Source organism: Microcaecilia unicolor, chromosome 8 (assembly GCF_901765095.1).
Source record: "Microcaecilia unicolor chromosome 8, aMicUni1.1, whole genome shotgun sequence".
NCBI lineage: Eukaryota > Metazoa > Chordata > Amphibia > Gymnophiona > Siphonopidae > Microcaecilia > Microcaecilia unicolor.
In genome coordinates this window covers 159,600,415-159,625,586 of record NC_044038.1, presented here as the reverse complement: position 1 = coordinate 159,625,586, position 25,172 = coordinate 159,600,415, and the positions used below count along the sequence as shown (strand labels likewise).

The window sequence follows — 25,172 nt, the reverse complement described above, 5'->3', positions numbered from 1 at the left end:
GAATCCACAACTGAATGAATCCCACTTATTGTACGGAAGTGGAAGAGAACATATATATATAGATAGATATAATTAGCTGTGCACTATGACCACAAAAATCCAACAAAATTCTTGACAGCCGCTCTTCTGAGCGTTGGAGCCTTTTTTTTGCTGCTCTTCTGAGCGTTAGAGACTTCTTTTGCACAGGTATAATTATAGTGCACCATTTTGCTTTAGTGCCTTCAAGCTGCAGTAATATGAGAGTAGAAGGCAAAGGGGTATGCATATTCTACATGTTGAACATTAACAGTCAGCGATAGAGCACCTTAGTTGTACAGTTAGCCGAGTAGCAGAGGATGTCATAGCAAGGACTGGGTAGTGGTTCAAGTTGGAAATCAAATTGCCAAGGATGGTTTGTCCTAATGGGTGGACATCAGCCTATTTCAGTGTTGAAGAGCACTCCCAACCACTGGAGCGAACGGGAGGGTGACAGATTGCTTTTGATACAATTCTCCACCAAGTCTAGACCCTCCAGCACTCATGGCCTTGACGACTAATTGCTGAGCCACCTGTATTAGTCATTTGTCTAGGTAGAGGTGCACCCATATTCTCTCTCCATGCAGGTAGGCTGCTACCACCACCATTATTACCTAGATCCTGGATCTCACAGGAGTTGGTGCTGCACTATAGGTGCCCAGGTTCCATGAAGAGACCCTGTAATCTGTGATAGTGTGATCAGGAGGGGGGAGTTTTCATATCTCAACCTCTGAGAGGGCCTATCTGCATCTTCTAATTCAATGTGGCATTAGAAGTACCTATAGCTCTGCATTCTTGGTAAACACTTGCAATTCAAAGCCAGGGAGGCTTCCTGATCAATTAACAGGCAAGAGGCCAGGGCTATTTGATTGACTCTATAAGGTTTCTGAAGGGATGGTGATGCATGTCATATTGGACAATGCCACAATGGTGGCTTATTACAGCAAGCGGGAGGGAGGCAACTAGAGTGCACAGATAGTGTCTGAAGTGACTTGACTTTGGCCTTGTATGGACTACTTTGGATCAGTCCATGGACTTTCTCCTGACCAAGCATTTAATGGTGCTGTCTGCAGTCCATATTGCAGGAGTCAAGAACATGTAGATGGATGGCCTTAGCTGATAAAGTCCTGGACCCAGGAGAATGGGAGCTGGGGTTCCAGACTTTTCAGATGATTGTGGACTGGTGGGGGATGCTGGTATTCAACCTGATAGAATCTCACGCAAATGGAAATGTGTTTAGTTTTTCAGCCAAATAAAGGCGATTGTACATGAGGAACAGATGATCTGCTGCAGCTGTGGCCACAGGAAAGTCCACTTTACATGTTTCCACTATGATTGCTGGTCAGCTGTGCTCTGCACAGGATCACCATGTACTGGTATCAGACGCACAGAGGATCCAGTAAAACACTAACCAAAATAGCCGACATGATCATGTTTTGAAGTGTCTTCATCAAGAACATTCATATAAAAATGACAAAATCCCTCCTGTGACATAAAATACATGATTCCATATAATCAAAGAAACACAAAGATACTAAAAAGTCATGGCAAATTTTAAAAACAACAAATGAGTAATTCATGGACATAAAAATACTATCCTGCTTATTTTCGAAAGAGAAAAATGCCTATATTTCGACCCAAATCAGGAGATGGACATTTTTCTCGCAAAGGCGCCCAAATCGGTATAATCGAAAGCCGATTTTGGGCGTTTTCAACTGCACTCCGTCACGGAAACGAATAAAGTTGATGGGGGCGTGTCGGAGGCGTGGTGAAGGCGGGACTGGGGTGTGGTTATCAGCCGAGGAGAGATGGGCGTCTTTAGCTAATAATCGAAAAAAAGGCGTTTTTGCCGTGATTTTGGGTCACTTTTTTTGGACCCTTTTTTTTCTCGAACAAGTCCCAAAAAAGTGCCCCAACTGCCCAGATGACCACTGGAGGGAATCAGGGATGACCTCCCCGGACTCCCCCAGTGGTCAGTAAACCCCTCCCACCAAAAAAACCCTCACTTTAAAAACTTTTTTTCCAGCCTCTATGCCAGCCTCAAATGCCGTACCTACCTCCGTGACAGCAGAATGTGTTCTATCCTGTGACAGTCTTTCCCTGGGTCAGATGTGGCTCTCGGGTGCACTACAGGGTCACATCAGCATTGCATTGTGGTGGGTGTAGGGTCTTGAGCTCCGTGATTTCATTAGATTGTGTTACAGTCTCACGATGTTGGTAGTTGGTAGGCTCTTCTCCCATGGTGCTTTTCCCCCTGCCTACTGGGTCAGAGTGTGTCCAGTTTTGTTTCCGGTAGTCCATGAGGTAGTGGCCATTTTTGTAAGGCAGTTTTAGATCCCTTCCATGTGTTAGCCACGTTAGAGAACTTAGTTCTTCCCTTGAATGTGGCTGAAAGAGGGCATTGTACAGCATTCTGCCAGCTCTGACCTACTGCTAATCTCAGTACCAGGGAGACTCGTTGCCAGTGGGGCACAACCTCTGATCTGCAGTTAACTGTGAGTAAACGTGCTTATTCCAGCAAAGGACGTTTTCGGAGAGATTAGTCTTCAGGTGTAAACTGGTGTGCCAAAGTTATACAGCAGCAACAAGTCCTAGAGGCCTGCATGTATGCAGGTCCCTGGAGCACTTTTAGTGGGTACCGCAGTGCACTTCAGCCAGGTGGACCCAGGCCCATCCCCCCCTACCTGTAACACTTGTGCTGGTAAATGGGAGGCCTCCAAAACCCACTGTACCTACATGTAGGTGCCCCCTTCACCCCTAAGAGCTATGGTAGTGTTGTACATTTGTGGGTAGTGGGTTTTGGGGGAGGGGGGTTGGGAGCTCAGCACCCGTGGTAAGGGAGCTATGCATGTGGGAGCTTTTTCTGAAGTCCACCGCACTGACCTAGGGTGCCCAGTTGGTGTCCTGGCATATCGGGGGGGCCAGTGTACTACGAATCCTGGCCCCTCCCACGACCAAATGGCTCGGATTAGGACGTTTTTGAGGTGGGCGTTTTTAGTTTCCATTATCGCTAAAAAAAAACAAACACCCAGCTCAAAAACATCCATTTTTTTCGAAAATACGCTTCGGCCCTCCCCTTCACGGACCCGTTCTCGGAGATATGGAGATAGACGTTTTCATTCGATTATGCCCCTCCACATCACATAAATAACTAAGGGCCTCTTATATGAAGCTTCTGTAGTGGCTCCCAGTGCTTCAATGCCGACAAAACCCACTCACTTTAAATGGGCTCCATCGGAACTGCCACGTGGGAACTGTTACCTCGACTTAATAAGAGGCCCTAAATCATTCAACCTAAAAACTACTGATAAAATGATTCTCCAAGGACAAGCAGGCTGCTTGTTCTCACTGATGGGGTGACGTCCACGGCACCCCCTCCAATCGGAATCTTCACTAGCAAAGACGTTTGCTAGCCCTCGCGCGCCGATGCGCACCGCGCATGTGCGGTCGTCTTCCTGCCCGAACCGGCTCATGTTCGTCAGTCTTCTTTTGTCCGCGCTCGGGACAATCGTGTTTTGCCGCCGTTTCGTGCCCCTCAGAGGACCTCGCGCGTCTTTCGTGTTTTTCAAAAAAAAAAAAAAAAAAAGAACCTTTTTCCTGTATTTCTAGTCTTTTCCCAGCGTAAGTTTTCTTTCGCTTTCGGGAGCGGCCTTGTTGGCCGCCCGCACGGGTTTTTCCCCCCTTTTTGTATCGGTGCCTCTTGACATCATCGCAAATTTTGATTTCGACGGTGCGATTTTTCTGCCCATGACATCGAAGCCTTCCAGCGGCTTCAAGAAGTGCACCCAGTGCGCCCGGGTAATCACGCTCACTGATAGGCACGCCTCGTGTCTTCAGTGTCTGGGGGCTGGTCACCGCCCGCAGGCCTGTAGTCTTTGTGCTCTTTTGCAAAAGAGGACTCAGGTAGCGAGATTAGCCCAGTGGAACGTTCTGTTCTCCGGCGCTTCGACGGCATCGGCATCTAGAGATTCGTTGGGCGCATCGGCGTCGGCAGCACCGAAGTCTTCGGAGACCGCATCGACATCGACTGCATCGAGGCGTCCTCCTCCTGCATCGTCGGTACCGAGGCTTCGGAAGAGTGCGTCGGCGGTACCGGGACCCCCTCTGGTGCTGATGTCGTCGGACGGTGGTGCTTCGTCTGGAGTGCAGGTGAGGGCTGTCCATTCCCCTGCTGGTGGCGGTGAGCCTTCAGGTAGGTCTCCTCCTGCCCTGAGGGCTCCTGCGGTACAGCCCCCCGGGATCGACCTTCTTCGGCCCCGGCCCCGAGGAAGCGACGTCTGGATTCAACGTCCTCCTCATCGGTACCGGGAAGCTCCGGTGACATGCTTCGCTCGAAGAAGTCGAAGAAGCATCGTCACCGGTCACCTTCCCGACTTGGTACCGGGAGCTCTGGGTCACCGAGGGAGTCGGCACCCAGCAGATATCGGCACCGGGAGGACCGCTCACCCTCCATCCAGGAGGTGTCGGTGCGCTCTACCCTGGACAGCCCGGTACCGCCTCCATGCCCGGAACAGATTCTGACCTCGATGCCTGCACCGGCTTCTCAGTCTTTTTCTACAGCCGCTCTGCACGAGAGTCTCCGAGCCGTTCTTCCTGGCATTCTGGAAGAGCTGTTGCGTCCTTCTCCTCCGGTACCAGGGGTGCTTGCGCCACCGGTGCTGTAGAGTGAGGCGACAGCTGGCCCTTTGCCCGGGGTGAGGTCCCCGGTACTGGTGCCGCTTGCGGTACCGGTTTCGGCTGCCTCCCAGGTGGACTCCCCAACGACGTCGGGGGAGGGAGCTTTGCCACTGCCGGCCAGGGAGTCTACCTCTCGACGCTCCCACTGTGGCCGTGGTTCCACGGAGTCGAGACGGACACGGCTTCAGACACAGGTCCGTGAACATGTGTCTGATACCGATGATGAGGCCTCGGAGGCAGAGGAGGACATCAGATATTTCTCTGACGAGGAGTCTGATGGCCTTCATTCTGACCCCACTCCCTCCCCTGAAAGGCAGCTTTCTCCTCCCGAGAGTCTGTCTTTCTCGGCCTTTGTCCAGGAGATGTCTACGGCCATCCCCTTCCTGGTGGTTGTGGAGGATGAGCCAAGGGCTGAAATGTTTGAGCGCTTGGACTATCCTTCTCCACCTAAGGAAGCGTCCACAGTACCCATGCATCATGTCCTGAAAAAGACATTGCTGGTGAACTGGACCAAGCCTCTAACTAATCCCCACATTCCCAAAAAGATAGAATCCCAATATCGGATCCATGGGGACCCAGAGCTGATGCGCACTCAGTTGCCTCACGACTCTGGTGTGGTGGATCTGGCCCTGAAGAAGGCTAAGAGTTCTAGGGAGCATGCTTCGGCGCTCCCGGGCAAAGACTCTAGAACCTTAGACTCCTTTGGGAGGAAGGCCTACCATTCTTCCATGCTCGTGGCCAAGATTCAATCTTACCAGCTCTACACGAGCATCCATATGCGGAATAATGTGCGGAAGCTGGCGGACTTGGTGGACCAGCTCCCTTCTGAGCAAGCCAAGCCGTTTAAGGAGGTGGTCAAGCAGCTGAAGGCTTGTAGGAAATTACTGGCCAGAGGGGTATTTGATACCTTTGATGTTGCGTCCAGGGCCGCTGCTCAAGGTGTGGTAATGCGCAGTCTCTCATGGCTGCGTGCCTCCGACCTGGAGAACAGGATCCAGCAGCGGATTGCGGACTCCTCTTGCCATGCGGACAACATTTTTGGAGAGAAAGTCGAACAGGTGGTAGAACAGCTCCACCAGCGGGATAACGCTTTCGACAAATTCTCCCGCCAGCAGCCTTCAGCATCTACCTCTTCAGGTAGACGTTTTTATGGGGGAAGGAGGGCTGTTCCCTACTCTTCTGGTAAGCGTAGGTACAATCCTCCCTCTCGACAGCCTGCGGCCCAGGCTAAGCCCCAGCGCTCTCGCTCTCGTCAGCAGCGTGCGCCTCAGCAAGTCCCCACAGTTCCCCAGCAAAAGCAGGGGGTGAGTTTTTGACTGGCTCCAGCAGAGCATAGCCGAGATCAAAGTGTCCGTGCCAGACGATCTGCCGGTCGGGGGGAGGTTGAAAGTTTTTCACCAAAGGTGGCCTCTTATAACCTCCGACTAGTGGGTTCTCCAAATAGTCCGGCAAGGATACGCCCTCAATTTCGCCTCCATGCCTCCAAATTGCCCACCGGGAGCTCAGTCTTTCAGCTTCCAGCACAAGCAGGTACTTGCAGAGGAACTCTCCTCCCTTCTCAGCGCCAATGCGGTCGAGCCCGTGCCACCCGGGCAAGAAGGGCTGGGATTCTATTCCAGGTACTTCCTTGTGGAAAAGAAAACAGGGGGGATGCATCCCATCCTAGACCTAAGGGCCCTGAACAAATATCTTGTTCGAGAAAAGTTCAGAATGCTTTCCCTGGGCACCCTTCTTCCCATGATTCAGGAACAAGATTGGCTATGCTCTCTGGACTTAAAGGATGCTTACATGCATATCCCGATACTGCCAGCTCACAGACAGTATCTCCGATTCCGTCTGGGAACGCGAAACTTCCAGTACTGTGTGCTATCCTTTGGGCTCGACTCTGTGCCCAGGGTGTTCACGAAGTGCCTGGCTGTGGTAGCAGCAGCACTTCGCAGACTGGGAGTGCACGTGTTTCCTTATCTCGACGATTGGCTAGTGAAGAACACATCCGAGGCAGGAGCTCTACAGTCCATGCAGATGACTATTCGACTCCTGGAGCTACTGGGGTTTGTGATAAATTATCCAAAGTCCCATCTTCTCCCAGTACAGAGACTCAAATTCATAGGAGCTCTGCTGGATTCTCGGACGGCTTGTGCCTATCTCCCGGAGACAAGGGCCAACAATCTGTTGTCCCTCGTCTCCCGGGTGCGAGAGTCCCAGCAGATCACAGCTCGGCAGATGTTGAGATTGCTTGGCCACATGGCCTCCATAGTACATGTGACTCCCATGGCTCGTCTTCGCATGCGATCTGCTCAATGGACCCTAGCTTCCCAGTGGTTTCAGGCTGCTGGGTAGCTAGAGGACGTGATCCACCTGTCCACGAGTTTTCTCGAATCCCTGCACTGGTGGACGATTTGGTCCAATTTGACTCTGGGACGCTCTTTCCAAATTCCTCAGCCGCAAAAAGTGCTGACTACGGATGCGTCTCTCCTGGGGTGGGGAGCTCATGTCGATGGGCTTCACACCCAGGGAAGCTGGTCCCTCCAGGAACAAGGTCTACAGATCAATCTCCTGGAGTTACGAGTGGTCTGGAACGCTCTGAAGGCTTTCAGAGATCGGCTGTCCCACCAAATTATCCAAATTCAGACAGACAACCAGGTTGCCATGTATTACATCAACAAGCAGGGGGGCACCGGATCTTGCCCCCTGTATCAGGAAGCCGTCAGCATGTGGCTGTGGGCTAGCCGTCATGGCATGTTTCTCCAAGCCACATATCTGGCAGGCGTAAACAACAGTCTGACCGACAGGTTGAGCAGGATTATGCAACCTCACGAGTGGTCGCTCAACTCCAGAGTAGTGCGCCGGATCTTCCAAGTGTGGGGCACCCCTTGGTAGATCTCTTTGCATCTCGAGCCAATCACAAGGTCCCTCAGTTCTGTTCCAGACTTCAGGCCCACGGCCGACTGGCATCGGATGCCTTCCTCCTGGATTGGGAGGAAGGCCTGCTGTATGGTTATCCTCCCATACCTCTGGTGGGGAAGACTTTGTTGAAACTCAAGCAAGACTGAGGCACCATGATTCTGATTGCTCCTTTTTGGCCGCGTCAGATCTGGTTCCCTCTTCTTCTGGAGTTGTCCTCCGAAGAACCGTGGAGATTGGAGTGTTTTCCGACCCTCATCACCCAGAACGAAGGGGCGCTTCTGCATCCCAGCCTCCGGTCTCTGGCTCTCACGGCCTGGATGTTGAGAGCGTAGACTTTGCCTCTTTGGGTCTGTCAGAGGGAGTCTCCCGTGTCTTGCTTGCTTCCAGGAAAGATTACACTAAAAGAAGTTACTTCTTTTTATGGAGGAGGTTTGCCGTCTGGTGTGACAGCAAGGCTTTAGATCCTCGCTCTTGTCCTACACAGACCCTGCTTGACTACCTTCTGCACTTGTCTGAGTCTGGTCTCAAGACCAACTCTGTAAGGGTTCACCTTAGCGCAATCAGTGCATACCATTACCGTGTGGAAGGTAAGCCGATCTCGGGACAGCCTTTAGTTGTTCGCTTTATGAAAGGTTTGCTTCTGTCAAAGCCCCCCATCAAACCTCCTACTGTGTCATGGGATCTCAATGTCGTTCTCACCCAGCTGATGAAACCTCCTTTTGAGCCACTGAATTCATGCCATCTGAAGTATTTGACCTGGAAGGTCATTTTCTTGGTGGCAGTAACCAGTTCGTAGAGTCAGTGAGCTTCAAGCCCTAGTAGCTCATGCTCCTTATACCAAATTTCAACATAATAGAGTAGTCCTCCACACTCACCCTAAGTTCTTGCCGAAGGTGGTGTCGGAGTTCCATCTGAACCAGTCAATTGTTTTGCCAACATTCTTTCCCCGTCCTCATTCCTGCCCTGCTGAACGTCAGCTGCACACATTGGACTGCAAAAGAGCACTGGCCTTCTATCTGGAGCGGACACAGCCCAACAGACAGTCCGCCCAAATGTTTGTTTTTTTTTATCCCAACAGGAGGGGAGTGGCTGTGGGGAAACGCACCATATCCAATTGGCTAGCAGATTGCATTTCCTTCACTTACGCCCAGGCTGGGCTAGCTCTTGAGGGTCATGTCACGGCTCACAATGTTAGAGCCATGGCGGCATCAGTGGCCCACTTGAAGTCAGCCACTATTGAAGAGATCTGCAAAGCTGCGACGTGGTCATCTGTCCACACATTCACATCTCATTACTGCCTGCAGCAGGATACCCGACGCGACAGTCGGTTCGGGCAGTCGGTGCTTCGGAATCTGTTTGGGGTTTGAATCCAACTCCACCCCCCTAGGCACATTTTTTATGCTGTTCCAGGCTACACTCTCAGTTAGTTGAATAAGATGTTAGGTCAATCTCAGTTATGTCCTCGCCGTTGCGAGACCCAATTGACCATGTTTGTTGTTTTGAGTGAGCCTGGGGGCTAGGGATACCCCATTTGTGAGAACAAGCAGCCTGCTTGTCCTTGGAGAAAGCGAAAGCTACATACCTGTAGAAGGTATTCTCCGAGGACAGCAGGCTGATTGTTCTCACAAACCCGCCTGCCTCCCCTTTGGAGTTGTGTCTTCGTCTTGCTACTTAGGGGGCTGACGAACACGAGCCAGTTCGGGCGGGAAGATGACCGCACATGCGCGGTGCGCATTGGCGCGCAAGGGCTAGCAAACATCTTTGCTAGTGAAGATTCCGATTGGAGGGGGTGCCGTGGACGTCACCCCATCAGTGAGAACAATCAGCCTGCTGTCCTCGGAGAATACCTTCTACAGGTATGTAGCATTGGCTTTACACAAAATTGAATGTAAAATACAAGGTCTCAGAGACAAAACTACTACATACATCAGTAAAAGAAAAAAGGAATAAAATACACTCACTAGTTCCGCAACAGTAAAAACATCAAATGTTAACAATTCAGCCCTTATTCTTTTGGATTAAACAACAAAACTATAGATAAAATATAAACGTGGTATATATCAAAATCACATTTCTCGTTATTTATCTAACTACATACACAGGAACATGGACTGCATAGATATATCCCAATTTAGCAAGTAGCTGAATAACAGTTGAATGGCATTCTTCAAATATAACACCGGAAGAGATAACTCTGAAAAGAGATTAATGTAGCCTATCACATAAAATACATTTTTCAGAATACAGTAAAGTCTCGATTTTCAGACCTAAACAGGACTGACCTGTTCTCGGATAAATGAAAAGTCAGATAATACAGAAAACAATGGTAACCTCTCAAACAAGGCAGAAAAAGCAGGGCCCAGCTCACAACGGTGGTAAAAGTAAGGTCCCGGGTTTGGAAAACAGAAAGAGAAGTTGTCTGATGTCACCGGCGGTCTGTCGGACATGCCGGATGGTCGGATCAGTGACAGTCGGATAATTGAGACTGTACTGTACTGTGCTATTAAATAATTTCATATGCTCAAAATATTTTTAAAAGTTTTTCATATATGCAGTATATACATATATAGATAAGTATACACTGAGTAATAAAAACAAAGGAACAATCTATGAGGCCCTTTTATTAAGGAACTTCCTGTATTGTTTAATCACAACAAGCCTTCCACAAATCACATAAGTTGACACTTCAACCAACAAACAGATAGGCTAGATTCACTTATCCGAGATAAATTATTGTTGGGAAGAAAAAGGTCTCAGATATCGCATGAACCTTACAATGAGCCCAAACACATTTTGCTAACCACCTAGGTATCAGTGCAGTCATTCAATCATAGGCCAAAAAACCTCCCTATTTCATTTTCATACCGTGTATAATGTGCAACACACTCAAAATTCAATTTATATTCAATCTTCATCCAATACTGTCAATAGCAAACAAATCAGTAAGCAGGGCATTTATATTATGCTGGATCCTGACAGGCACCCATTTCACTGTTTCATCAGGGATTGCCATACTTAGTGACCTGTGTCTGCTACCGACTGACATCACTATCACATGACATCGCTACTGCACGCTTATTGCATATTAAAATGGAGTACCATGAGACATGTTCAGGCGTCCTGCAGTAACTGGAAATTCGACACAGCCTTAAATTTTATTTTTTTCTTGGAGGGAGGGTGTCAGGGGGCATAGAGCGGGCATTCCTGTGCTAATCAGTTAGTATGGCTACATTATGCGCTCTGGATAGCGTAGAATTACCGTGCAATCCTTTTCTGCCTTCAAAATAGGTGTCGGTAAGTGCTCACATGGTAATTTTTTTTTTAATGGCCGCCTGCTAATGGCAACGTATGCACTTCAAAATAATTTTAAACAATGGAAAATCGGCTGTTTTACTGTTGTGGTAAAAATGGCCTTAGCATGTGTGAAGAACCTGTTCAAGGGTATACTAAGGCCACTTTACCCTGTAACTTCCCCTATCCAGCTTATTTTCGAAAAGAGAAAAACGCTTATAGTGCGACCTAAATCGGGAGATAGACGTTTGTCTCGCAAAGGCGCCCAAATCGGTATAATCGAAAGCCGATTTTGGGCGTTTCCAACTGCACTCCGTCGCGGAAATGAATAAAATTGACGGGGGCATGTCGGAGGCGTGGTGGAGGCAGAACTGGGGGCGTGGTTATCAGCTGAGGAGAGATGGGCGTCTTTAGCTGATAATCGAAAAAAAAAAAAAGGCATTTTTACCGCGATTTTGGGTCACTTTTTTTGGACCCTTTTTTTTCACGAACAAGTCCCAAAAAATTGCTCCAACTTCCCAGATGACCACTGGAGGGAATCGGGGATGACCTCCCCGGACTCCCCCAGTAGTCACTAACCCCCTCCCACCAAAAAATACCCCACTTTACAAACTTTTTTTCCAGCCTCTATGCCAGCCTCAAATGCCGTACCCACCTCCATGACAACAGAATGTGTTCGATCCTGTAACAGCCTTTCCCTGGGTCAGATGTGGCTCTCGGGTGCAGTACAGGGTCACATCAGCATTGCATTGTGGTGGGTGTAGGGTATTGGGCTCCGTGATTTCATTAGCTTGTGTTACAGTCTCACGATGTTGGTAGTTGGTAGGCTCTTCTCCCATGGTGCTTTTCCCCCTGCCTACTGGGTCAGAGTGTGCCCTGTTGTGTTTCCTGTTGTAGTCCATGCGGTAGTGGCCATTTTTGTAAGCCAGTTTTAGTTCCCTTTCCTGTGTTAGCCACGTTACACAACTTAGTTCTTCCCTTGAATGTGGCTGAAAGAGGGCATTGTACAGCATTCTGCCAGCTCTGACCTACTGCTCATCTCAGTACCAGGGAGACTCGTTGCCAGTGGGGCACAACCTCTGATCTGCAGTTAACTGTGAGTAAAGGCGGTTATTCCAATAAAGGACGTTTTCGGAGAGATTAGTCTTCAGGTGTCAACTGGTGTGCCAATGTTATATAGCAGCAACCAGTCCTAGAGGCCTGCGTGTATGCAGGTCCCTGGAGCACTTTTAGTGGGTACCGCAGTGCACTTCAGCCAGGTGGACCCAGGCCCATCCCCCCCACCTGAAACACTTGTGCTAGTAAATGGGAGGCCTCCAAAACCCACTGTACCCACATGTAGGTGCCCCCTTCACCCCTAAGAGCTATGGTAGTGTTGTACATTTGTGGGTAGTGGGTTTTGGGGGAGGTGGGTTGGGAGCTCAGCACCCGTGGTAAGGGAGCTATGCATGTGGGAGCTTTTTCTGAAGTCCACCGCACTGACCTAGGGTGCCCAGTTGGTGTCCTGGCATATCAAGGGGGCCAGTGTACTACGTATCCTGGCCCCTCCCACGACCAAATGGCTTGGATTAGGATGTTTTTGAGCTGGGCGTTTTTAGTTTCCATTATCGCTAAAAAATACAAACACCCAGCTCAAAAACGTCCATTTTTTCGAAAATTCGGTTCGGCCCGCCCCTTCACGAACCCGTTCTCGAAGATAAACGCCCATGGAGATAGGCGTTTCCGTTCGATTATGCCCCTCCACATAAACTAAGGGGGTCTTTTACTCAAGGTTAGCTCCAGTTATCTGTAGAAGGTCCCATTTTATTCCTATGGGACCTGCTGCAGATAACTTAAGCTAAGTTTTAGTAAAAGACCCCTAAAAGATTACTCCCATTCATATTGCTGAAAAGCTGTCCACGTACATAGGCATTGTTTAGAAAAAGACCTGCATATTGATTTTAACAACCACTCACACTTATTTTTCACATTATAAAGGGGAGGTAATTCCCCAAAAAAGACATACAATCAGGGCCACCAAGAGGGGGGGGGGGGGGGGGGGCAAAATTCCCCGGGCCCAGGCCTGGTGCTGTGGTCTCTCTCTCCTGCTCCTGACGGGACCTGGGTGATCGCGTCCTGACAGCAGCAAAAGAGAGAAAACTCAGGCGCCAGGCCCCCCTTGCATTGCCTGCCAAGCGGCTGCTGGGCCCGCAGGCCACGCATGCTTGGTTTTGAAACCGAGCACGTGCGACACGAGAGAAAATCAGCCACAGGGGCAGGCAAAGCGGCAGAAGAAAGACCAGCGCTGGAGGAAGACCTCTTCTGCTGGCGGGGCCTCGGGATCCCCGCCAGCCAAGGTACTTGTAGTTCCAGCGGCAATCCTGGTGGGGGGGGGGGGGGGGGGAGCGGCAGCGGCGATCCTGGGGCGGGGGGACAGCGGTGATGGCTCTGCCCAGGGCCCCACTCAGTCTCTCAGTGGCCCTGTATACAATAACAGATGCTGAACTAAACAGATAAACTACCTACTCCCAAGAAATAAACTACAGTTTTAGCAATTCTTAATACAACACCACAGTGCTAGTATGCTAATCAGATTCATAAGCAATAATGACAAGGAGGTCAGATCTCAATAGAACTTACCGAAAAACTGACCACCAAATCAAAACACTTCAGCTGCTAAGCCAAAAACCTGTAGTATCTGTTTGCTGCTTTTTTGACTCCTGAATGAGGTATCTACAAGGTGATGACATCACTAAACTAGGTATGGCAGCCAGCAAGGCTCAAAAAATCAGTGGGAAAAAATAGTTACCACTATCATAGCCTTCTATAGTACACCAATACCAGAGGGGATGGCCGAAACATAGGTAGACACTGCGTGTATGGACTCCTGTGGTCTCCAAACTACTAGAATGAATGTGTATAAAATAAGGGGAAAAACATTTTTTTTAATGTGCTCAGACCAGAATATAAGATTCAAATGCATGTTTAACCACTAATAAATTAAGCTAAAACATAAAGGAGAGTAAGAGTTGAAAGGAGGGAAAGAAGACAGAATGGAATGGGATGGAGTGAAGGTGAAAGGGTTGGGAACAGAAATGAGGTAAGGGGGAAGGGGGAAAGTAAGGGAATGAAAGGGTATAGGAGAGAGAGGACAGAGTGAAGGACCAGGGGACAAAGAGAGGGAAAGGAAGAAGGGATTGGATGAGAGAGGTGAAAATTATGTCCTTTCTGCAGAGGGGCCTCTCTCGTAGTTCCATTATTTATTTTCAGCACTTGAAATACCGCAAGTGATCCCTGAAGCGACTATATGGTTTACAATTTCTATACAGGTACTTTGCACTATCCATAATGGTCTCACTATCTATGTAGTATATTGTTCTTGGGGCAATGAAGGGCTTGTTGGAATAATGTATTGTGTTTTACATGCATTGTCTGTCAGCAATGTTTTTTTTTTTTCTTTCTCTGTGATTACTCTGTGACCTCTGATGTGAATTACCTAGAGAGGTCACACCCATGCAACTTCCTGTGGGGGTTAGGAATAGCACATGGAGCTCATGATCTCTCCTAACCTGAGGATCTGTGGTGTGAGCATCCATTACCAGCTAAGCACATGGAAAGAGCTGATAATCCAAATGTATTGTATTATGTTAAATAAGCCTGCCTGAATATCAATCTAACTAAAACTGTGAGTAAACAGATGTTTTGTTACTTCAACTTTAAAGTGACTCAGCAGTGAATTATTCTGGGGTGTATGTGAGAGAGATGAAGAAAAGAAATTAACATTTCTAAAGCTGAAGCTGTGTGTATAAAATCTGCTAATTATTTACTACAAATAATCCAACAGGGCTAAGGGCTCCTTTTACCAAGCTGCAGCAGAAGGGGGCCCATGCTGATGTTGGTCCGTATTTTTGATGCAGCCGAGGCCCCCTTTTACCACAGTGGGTAAAAGGTAGGTCTGTCTTGTTTTCATAAAATGGCTGTGCGGCAAGCGAAGCACTTGTCACGTGGCCATTTTTTTTGGGGGGGGGGGAGCCCAGTGGGTGGTGGTAAGGGTTCCCATGCTAACCCAGCAGTAACTGGGCAGCGAGCAGCACTGCCTGATTACCGCTGGGTACACACTGGCCTACAAAAATGAAAATAATTTTGTAGCCCCGAATATGGCAAGCTCTGAGGGTGGGAACTAGTACTTCCCTTTTAGCGAATGGTAAGCCCCCCATTGGGGTTACTGCCACTTTGTAAAAGGGGCCCTAAGTGACTTGTCCAGGGTCAAAGAGAGCTACAGAAGAAATTTAACCCAGTTCCCCAGGTCCACAACCTGCTACACTAACCATCAGGCCACTCCTACATGCCATTAGAGTGCAGAGAGCAATCCTTGCCTATTTTAAGGGCCATGTTGAGGGTGCCTCTCTGGTGGCTCATCCTGATATTGGGCATTTTTTGAGGGCATGAAGCAGCTATGGCTTCCATCTTGCCTGATGGCATCCCAGTGGCATTTGCCCTTGGTGCTTAAGGCATTGACAAGTCCACCATGTGTATCCCTCAGACATGCATCACTTATAGATTAACCTTTAGTTTGGTGGCTGTGAGTTACACGTGTCATATTTCTGAGTTGCAGGCATTATCCTACAGGAATCCCTATCAGGCCTTTGAGAAGGATATGATCACATTATGTATGGTACCATCTTTTTTGCCAAAAATGGTTTCATCATTTCATCTTAATCAGGTAATGTGTCTCCTGGCCTTTCCAGAAAGAGCAAGGATGGCTGCACAATTCTTCATTCCATGAATGTTTGTCAGGAACTGATCTGCTACCTGAAGGTGGTGAAGCTGTTTTGTATGTTGAATTGGTTGTTTGTCTTGCACCATGAGCCAAAAAGAGATGCATCATCCAAAGCATTGTTCTCGCACTTGACTAAGGTGGCTATAGAATCTGTCGAGTTGTAAGAAGGTTCTGATAGCCTTGAAGGTTCACTCTACCAGGGCATAAGTGGTGTCATGGGCAGAGGCTGGAGCTATGGTGCCAGACATCTGCAGGGTGGTAACTTGGTTGTTGCTTCATTTGTTGATTTAAGCATTGCAAACTGGATGTCCAAGCTTGGGAAGATTGCACCTTCAGCAGGACAGTGCTGGATGGAGCTTCATCTCCTTCCAACTTAAATCGATGAAGTTTGGGTACATCCCACTTGTGTGGAATAGTCTAGCAGGATGATCAGGAAGGTGAAATTTGATCTTACCCACTAATTTGCTTTCCTTAAGACCTGCTAGGCTAGTCCAAGTTCTACACCAGAAGACGATGGGTTTTGACGATATGGCTATCACTGCTTAAGAGTTCAGGAATGGGTGAATTTAATCAGTATATATCAGTGGACAAAAATTTTTTTTAAAATAAGTAGAAGATACAAAGTCAGTTAATTCTGAATACTTTACCCTTAAGGGAGGTCTGATTGGTGGTGGTGTTTGCATGTATGGTTTTCACTCGATTCTGCTTTATCAAAAGTATACTGACAAGTTCCAGGATTACACCAATCATTATACTGGTGATGTCAGTGAAAGTCAGTAGTCTTTGTTTTCATCTGCTGGTTTGAGAGCATAACCCACATGTCTGGACTGGTCTAGCCAGACTCAAAGACCAAATTTCACCATTCCTTCTTTCCCCTCCAACTCCAGCTCTTCCTTTGGAATTCCCTGTTCTTGTTCTGCACGGAATTGCAACAAGAGACCAGAGATGGAGCTAAGCTTTTCTTGCTATGGCTGCATATTTGAATTTTCTTCTCACTGTAATCCCACAGCAAGAAGAGGAGACGAATGTTACGTATAAGACACATCCTCTCCTGTCCTGCCTGACTGCAATATGGGGGTGTCAGTGCAGTCCATCTGCAAGCAGGCTTGGGGTGATGGTGGAGGGCATGCAGCCACTCTCCTCAGGTTGCTGTATAATTACCAGTTTGGTGAGGGAATAGAGAGGGCTGATGTGGGGTGGGGTGGTATTGAGAGATGTGATGCAGGGGTGAAATGGACTGGGGGCCTTTTGTGAAGATGGAATTGTGGCAGAGGTACTCTCTTGAAAAACTGTTGTGGGTAGAAAGTACCCACAGACTTTACACTTGCTTTTCTACTTATAAAATATCTATGGAAAATAATATATATGAATTATTTTCCAAACCTACCCAAGACAAGTCCCTCAGAACCAGACTACATAGCTTTTGAAAATTGCCCTCCACATTAGGATCCCAGTAATCTTCTTTTCAGTATTTCCATTTTCCTTTTATGTACTATTCTTGAAGATGCCTTTCAAGTATTGATTCTTGTACCGTATTTTCTCTTTCAGATGATAAGCAATGCTAGAACTGTGCCCCCTGCTGAGCGCCATCAACAGGTACAATTCGAGAAAGAAAATTTCCAGGGTCGCTAGAAAACATATAACACATATAAACATTCTTCTTCAACCAGGCCTACAATTGAGAACCTATATCCTCACTAAGTCACCTCACCAACCCACTCAATTATGAAAGCCCACCTCTATAACTACCCTAATCACTCTCTTCCTTCTTCTCTCTTCCCTTCCTTGATTGTTACACATTACTAACTGTATCTGATATCCTGAAATGACAATGTTAACAAATCTATGTAAGCCACATTGAGCCTGCAAATAGGTGGGGGAATGTGGGATACAAATGCAATAAAATAAAAAAATAAATCATGCAAATACATGAATGTGGACTAATGACTTACAGATAGACCTAGCTTTTTCCAGATGTTTGAATACAAGTATCACATGCTGTACCAATTTTACAGTGGTAGCATTGATGAATATTTTATAATTCAAAACTATTTCCTTGAACTGACTCCATGAATATTTGTTGTTGATATTCTAAAAGCCAATCTGGGTGGGAGACCCCCCAGGAAAAGGTTAAAAACCACATCTCCATAGTAGAAGTTTCAGTCCCTGTCTAACCATTGGAAGTAAATCAGTTGGTTTGGTTTTCAGGATATCAGCAACAAATACCAAGAATGTAAGTGATGTATTTTCACTGAGCATAACTTCAGTGGATTGGAAAACATTAATCCAGAGCTCTGATTCCATGCTGTATATCATCTACTGTTAACAATACAATATGCAATTTCTTTTACAATTTTTGAAACCCCATTATCAGTGGTACTAATATTCTTGCCTTCACTGCAAAATAAAAATCTCTTAATAGAATCATGTTCATCAACTTCAGTCTTTCTTAGTGTCCTCACTAGACCAATCCAAAGCCTGTAGGTTGTGTCCATCAACCAGTGGATAGAGGCAGAGAAATAAAATAGCTCTGTGTGATTCATCCCTTCAGTGCACTGTGCAGCCTTAGCTATTTAGTATTGCTCTGTCTCCAGCAGATGGTGACGAGTGAACTGTATATCTTCTGGACTGGTTACTGAGGCATCTCCTACCCTAGTTTGAGAACTGGGCATCAATTGAGCAAAAGTGTACTTCATTTGAGGTTGTAAGCTCCATTAAAAAGTAATAATAAATAAAAGGCCTAAAGCAATTGAATTGGATCTGGAGCAGGGATGATGCTCAGAGGACTCTGAGTTATTCTCCCTCTTCCTTGTTCAATGTTGGGAAGTTGCTTTCTCACCTCAAGACATTAGAAGAGCTTCAAACTCTGTAGTGTTTGTTCCAGGCTACAATATTCATTAATGGAAAAAGGTGGGAGTTTGCATCCAAACTGTGAGGAGGGATGTTTTGCTATTTTATCTTCAGGTGGGCAAAGGCGAAGTTTAGCACCCAGCCAAAAGTGAAGCTGGAAAGGTTCCCTGGATTGAGCTGTGGCTTTTGTGGTGTACATGGAGTAAGACCTGACACTATTTCCCTTCAGGGACCTATTTCTTCAGCCTTTTTATTGCCACTTTGCATTAAATTATGTACAAGTAAAGAATTCTGGGTCCTTTATCTCTTTCTTTCTCTCTGATAGAGAAATATGAAAATTCATAAATGCTACATATTTAACCTCAGGCATGGCAGAGTCTGTGTAACTCCAGTTCTCTACTGAGTTAATATTTTAGCAGGTGGTATCACTTTCATGTCAGAGCTCCTCTCTCCTCCCCAGTTTCTCCCAGCTAGGGGAGCAATAGTGGGAACAGAAGTGGATCTCTGCTTCTCTACAAAAGGGAAGCTTCCCATAGTGCCTTTAAAGCCAGATTAGGCGTGTGATGCATGACAAATTTCTGCAGCCTGAAAAGAGTTATAAAAAAATAATGGGTGACCTACTAAGGCAGCACCGTCAAAAAAATACTGGGTGACCTACTAAGGTAGCACCGTCGTTTTGCTTTGAACCCTTCCCATCCCTAATCTGTGTCCCTGCAGTGGAAACAGATTGCCTATGGCAATGTTTGAGATGCTAGAACATTCCACTAACTCGAGAAGGGGAGATTGTATCCTCAGAAAGGACAGAGCCTCAGTACAGAGGTTGTATGGGGGAGAGAAGCTGGTGACCCTTATTTTCTAAGACTTATTTTCTAAATTCTTGCATAATCCATGAGAGATTTTCATCTGTAGAATTATACTATATTCTTGGGTGTTCATAGCCCTCTCCCTCCCCTGATACATTTGATAGCTGGAGATGGATCTCCTCAGGCTGTGATATTTGATTCTAACCTTAAACTGACCATAGGTTTCATATTCTCTTTCTGGTGAAGAGAAAAGTAAGGTGTTTTATTGCCTATTCGGGTTGTCCTTAGGCAAAACCTTAATTAGATGGAATCACTGCATTCAGGGACCTCCTTTGTAGAAAGATTTGAGTCTCTGTTTAAACAATCTTTCTTTGTTTCTTTAGTCTGTCTCATTCCAGGTATGCAGTGGCTCAAGATCAAGTCCTCCTGTGTTGGGTCTAGTATCTTCCAACATAGATCAGGTTGACCTCCCTCAAAGTAACAGTATGCAGAGGAGAGAGGTCTTGAATATCGATACCAGGACTTAACTGCTGGCAAGTAAGATCCTTTGTTTGGATCCTTCATATTTCCTGGTCAGGACTAGTTCAAGACAGGGCTTCAGTGTTGCAGCCATGCTTCTCAGTAGCTCCCATGCAGAGTGGCAGTTATGATCATCTAAACAGGTTGTGCAGTTTCATCCTCTGCAATCGTTAACTATCTATTGATGAAATCCTGGAACTTTTGGGACCACAATTCAGAGACTGGCTGGAAGTAGTTATGGAAAGTCCTTCCTCACCCCAGACCCCTCCTCCCAATACTGGTTATTGTTGGTCTAAATTCAGAGGCCAAAAGCAATAGTATTCTGATGGCTCACTCTCTTCCTCAGTAAGGTAGTCTTGAACAGAAAGTTTGACTGGTGTGGACCATCCTTGTTGCAAGCTCCTGTGTTCTATCTGGGCTCCTTCATAGAAATATGAGCTTGCACTCTGCTCAGAGATGGGCAGGCAGCCACCTCTTTGTCTTATGGTCATTGTGCCTCCCCTCCTGGTGACAGCCATGCATAACTATGCTACAGTTTCCTCTAGATTGAGAAGCAGTGAAGATGCTTCCAAAATTATATTGAAAACTAGAATATACTCATATTATTTTAAAACTGAAGCCTTTGTTCAGTAATAGTAGCCGTGCATCTGGGACATTTTTTAACAGCATTACATCTCAACAGGTTTGCTACATGTTTCCTTTGAACTACCCCATTATCTTATGGTTGTCCAACACATTCCTTTGCCCATGGGCAATTTCTCCCTAAGCATAATATGAAAGTTTTTATTACTTACATCCTTTAGTTCCTGAGAAGGATTCATATAGAGTCATCTGGTTCGTCTGAGACACTAAGAGAGGTCAGTCTCTCTTAGGGCAGGCTTGTTGCCTGTTGAGGCCTACACTTTTAGATGCAAGAATTGTCTACAATTCACTTTAAGTTTTGCTGTGATTTCAGAGAGTACTCCTGTTCAATTCTGCATATGGTTGCTTCTGTGCCTCATGGCACCAGATGCAAATGGTGGCATCAATGGTAGAGTCTATAATATAGTAGTCTCAGGCTCACTCTATAGAGTCCTGTGTTCTTGCGCTGGTCACCACACTCCTAACGCAATGTCTGGTCTATCCTTGGAGTTCCTGGTGTTGTACAGTATAATGAGGTGGCCTTGGTTCAGCATTCTTGTACTGATGTGTAAGCCATAAAGCTCCCAATTGGTTAATAGCAACATAGGATTCCTTTTGCACTTAAATCAAATGGTTGAGATTGTCCATTCTAATCTCCATGTCAGTGGCCAACTCTAAGATTCTACACTTTTTAATTTACAGAAATTAGACTAGTTACGAAGGTATGGAACTATTTCAGCTTCCTTGGCTGTATAGAATACTGTGGAATATATTTCAGTCACCTCCAATGTTAGGTTGGATGCTGTAGAAATTCATATCTCTGCCTCTGCCAGAGTAATTTGATAGCACTTGACTAAAACTGGAGATTTGGGTTGGTCAGCCTAATATTTCTAAGACATTTCCACATCCTTTGTTATTTCTAGTACAAAAGATTCTGTCTACATTTTCTCTTTCAACTTTACTCTTGACTAGTCACACTTGAAGCACTGTAGTTTCAAGAAGCGTGCCTTGGCCAAGGATGAACTCCAAGTGGAAATAGCTCAGGGTTCCATAAAAGTTCAAGTTGCAACTTTTTCATGCCTTGGAGGACAGTTGTAAAGGTTCTCTTGGATATTTCATCCACATGTAGTGCACCTTCTCTAGGTGGACTACTATACATCTGTTATGTCTGTGGCCGTGACCACCCTCAGACTTACCCTGTTTCTGGGAGTCAGTGGCTGTGCTGGCTTCTGCTTGTCTCTGTGTCTGTCTCTGTCTTAGTTTCTCTCTGGCTCTGTGTGCTGATTGCCCTACTGAACCTCACCTGTGTGGGCTATGCCTTTTCCAAGATGGCTGCCGCCGACTCCTCTATGCCAGCATCCAAGATGGCTCCCGCTGGGCTGACTGCTCTGTGTGTCAAGCCTCTGTTTGGATGCAAGGTGATTGCTGCAGCTGTGCCTCTGGTGTGGAGGGGCTTTATTAATCACTTAGAGACTACAGCCCTGGCCTTTGCATTTCATCTAGGGCCCTGGTGTATAGAGTGCTCTGTACACTGTTTCAGTGTTTGCTCTGTGTGAGTTTCTATGTTTGACTAGATAGCTTAGGCACCGTGTGGCTTGTTAGCCTGTGTATAGCTTTGCTAGTGCTCTGTGTTTGTTTAGACTAGCCAGCTTAGGCACCGTGTGGCTTGTTAGCCTGTGTATAGCTTTGCTAGTGCTCTGTGTTTGTTTAGACTAGCCAGCTTAGGCACCGTGTGGCTTGTTAGCCTGTGTATAGCTTTGCTAGTGCTCTGTGTTTGTTTCCAGTGCATGACTTGTTAGCTTGGGCACAGCTTTGTTGTTAGCTGGTATATAGCTTTCAAGTCCCCTGAGTGTGCTCTGTGTATGTTTCTTGTGTATGACTGGTTTGCCTGGGTATAGCGTTTCTATTAGCCTAGGTACAGTTTACTAGTCTTTGTGTTTAAACCTGCCGACTGCCAGAACCCGGACAGTCCCTGCCTGTCGGCCTTGCCTGCGCCTAGGTGCCAGGGGGCACTCCTGGATCTTCATTCCTGCTGTTCCTGCTTGCAAGTTCCAGTTCCGGGTTTTCCTGTAAGTCCTACCGGCTGCCAGAACCTGAGGGCTCAACCCTCGGGGAAAGGTGGTCAAGCATAGGTGAAGCCTAGGTCCAGTGTGTTCCAGTCCAGCGGGTTTCACTCCTGTATGTTCCAGTCCTGTGGGGCCCTCCAGTGTGTTCCAGTCCAGCGGGCTCCACTCCAGTGCGCACCCGTCCGGTGCGTTCCAGTTCCGTGTATTCCGGTGTAGAACTCCAGTCCGGGGTTCCGTTCCAGTTTTGTCTCATCTCTACCTTGGAGGTGATCTTGCCTGCCACTGCCGCTCCACGGTAGTGGCCCATGGGCTCACGAACCCAGTGCTCCCGGGGAAGAAGCCTGACAGTATGCCAAGGTCCTCGAGCATGCGACAACATCCTTTTGATTGTCTGTCTTGACCTGAATGGAGTTTGATTCTGCTGCTTAGAATTTCCATCCATGACTCACTTTAGCAGCCTCTTCAAAGAATCCCACCCTTAGGTAGTTCATCCTTGATTTTATATTTTCATTCTATAGCGTTTTGAGCTACAAATGTTAACATGCACAGATCCCTTTCTGCAGCTCCTACAAGCAAGTATTTTGTTCAAAATGATTCTCTTCTTTCCTCCAGAGCTACTGTCCTCATTTCAGGTAAAATCAGATCTTTTTTTTATTTGTTGTGGGGGGGGGGGGGGGGGGGGGGGTTTGCCCTATGTTCATTGTGTACTTCACAAGTACATTAAAGTGACCAAAGAATTTCTAGGATTGAGCAGATTGGCTTTTCTCTTCAGGAAGAGCAAAATGACCTCTGTTCTGTCTGATGTCTGAGATAATGTTTTGTAACTGCCTATATTTGATTTCATAAGGAGGTGGCCTTCTAAGGTTGCAAAATTATCTGGCAGTGGTGTTTAACCTCTTGAGTGGAGTTGCAAGTCTGTTTAGCAGCTGCAGACTGGTGATTTAGTCATTCATTTTTTTGCATTCACAAGTATTATCAACTCCAGATAGGAGCACAACTCGTGTTATATTCACGAAAGTACTTACTGTCTTTCCAGCACCCTGCACATTTGCTGAGTTTGGAACCAAAATGATTTGGGCAGAGATTTTGGAATTCTACCTAGCCTGGGAATTGCTTTGATACATCTTACAGGTTCTGGTCTGGAATGGACTGGTCTGGTGGGGTCATTAAGGGAGGATAAATTATATCTTACCTGCTAATTTTCTGTTCTTAAGTCCCACCAGACCAGTCCAGAGGCCCACCCTAGCATATTGAATTACTTTACTTTCCCCTTAATGCTGTTCTTTTCCTTCTAGTTGTACACCATCAAGTTTCTTCTGAGATTCAGTCTTTTTCCAGCTGGTTACCCTTTCCAAATTGCTTGAGTACAGTTCAGTAAATGGACATAGGTACATTAAGTATTTATTTGTAACATTTGTATCCCGCATTTTCCCACATATTAGCAGGCTCAATGTGGCTTACAAAATACCGTCATGGTGGATGTCAAGTATGGCAGGATTAAACAAATACAAAAATTAAAAGGGTCAGGTAGATAGAGGTAAATGGATACAATAAGGACGTGGAGTTTAAATTCCAAAATGCATTACAATGTATATAAAGATGTAGTAAAGAGTTGAGGTAATTAGTTGGAATCAAGAAGGTAGGCCTTGCGGAACAGGTAAGTCTTTAAAGTTTGTTTAAAGTATGACTTTTCAAGCCGAAGGAATAATATGTAATCCATTGCTTTGACAGTCAGAATGCTGAGAAGTTAAGGCTACCCAGTGCCTTTAAAGGACAAATCACACAGGACTATTTTATTTCTTTGTCACCATCATCTGGTCGAAGGCCACAATTCAATGGTTCTGGACTGGTCTGGTGAGATTAAAGGAGAGAAAATTCTCTTTAACTCCTGTTTAATATTAGAGACTCATGCATGCATGGATTGGTGTCCAAATTATGTTTTATTTCCAGGTAATGGGTAGATGTGTAACAAGATGCCATGACCTGCCTAAGCTCACACTGCCACTGAAATTTGAGTTTCCGTACCAGGCATTCTGTCAACTGGTACATTGCAGGAGCAACTCAAGTACTTTGTTTCCTGAGGTTTTTTTTTTTTTTTGCCCACTCCAAGACAATTTTCAAATAGCCTGTGTGCTTCTAAGGTACAATAGCACTTTTAGTATATGTAGAATATGCTAATTTTCCAAAATAAATAATGTTGGAATTTTCTTTTTAAAAATAAGTATAAAGCAAAGAGGCTAAAAACAGCTGCATGATTTTCACCTCTTGATTCTTCTGGCAGCCAAAAAGGATAAAATTAACTTGTGAAAATGTCTTGAATGTGGGCTGTTTTTCTTCCACAACAAACATCTCAAAGAACTTCTCTTCAAAGTCAGGTTGAAAGGATCCACTCTATGAAGCCTGTGTCTACTCCTTAGCCAGAGTGAGAGAGGGCTAGTTTCAGACAGGTCTGTTTACCCAGGTAATTGGCTTTGAAAATTGTCATCTGTATGCCAATGAGAAAACAGCATAAGCAATCAGGTCATGAGATATTTGTTTGTGTACGATAAGTGGGATTTCAAAACAGTTGATAAATTGATGGTTCTTCACGTAATAAACAGCTGCTCATTGGAAGATCCTTTTCTGTGCTCAATGTCTCTCTAGTGTTAAAAAACAAACAAAAAA

General features: G+C 46.3%; 1 protein-coding gene across 4 annotated transcripts in view; it reads left to right on the top strand.

The window, feature by feature from the left end:
* LOC115475423 (fatty acid hydroxylase domain-containing protein 2-like) overlaps positions 1-25,172 on the top strand; it is a 180,939-nt gene that overhangs the window by 115,852 nt on the left and 39,915 nt on the right. For 3 of the 4 annotated variants that reach the window (XM_030211131.1, XM_030211132.1, XM_030211130.1), the window contains exon 2: positions 17,198-17,245. In XM_030211131.1, coding sequence (XP_030066991.1) covers positions 17,198-17,245 — 48 coding nt within the window. Of the gene's footprint in view, positions 1-17,197; positions 17,246-24,340; positions 24,363-25,172 lie in introns of those variants that run through there. The other variant, XM_030211133.1, reaches the window with a different exon arrangement.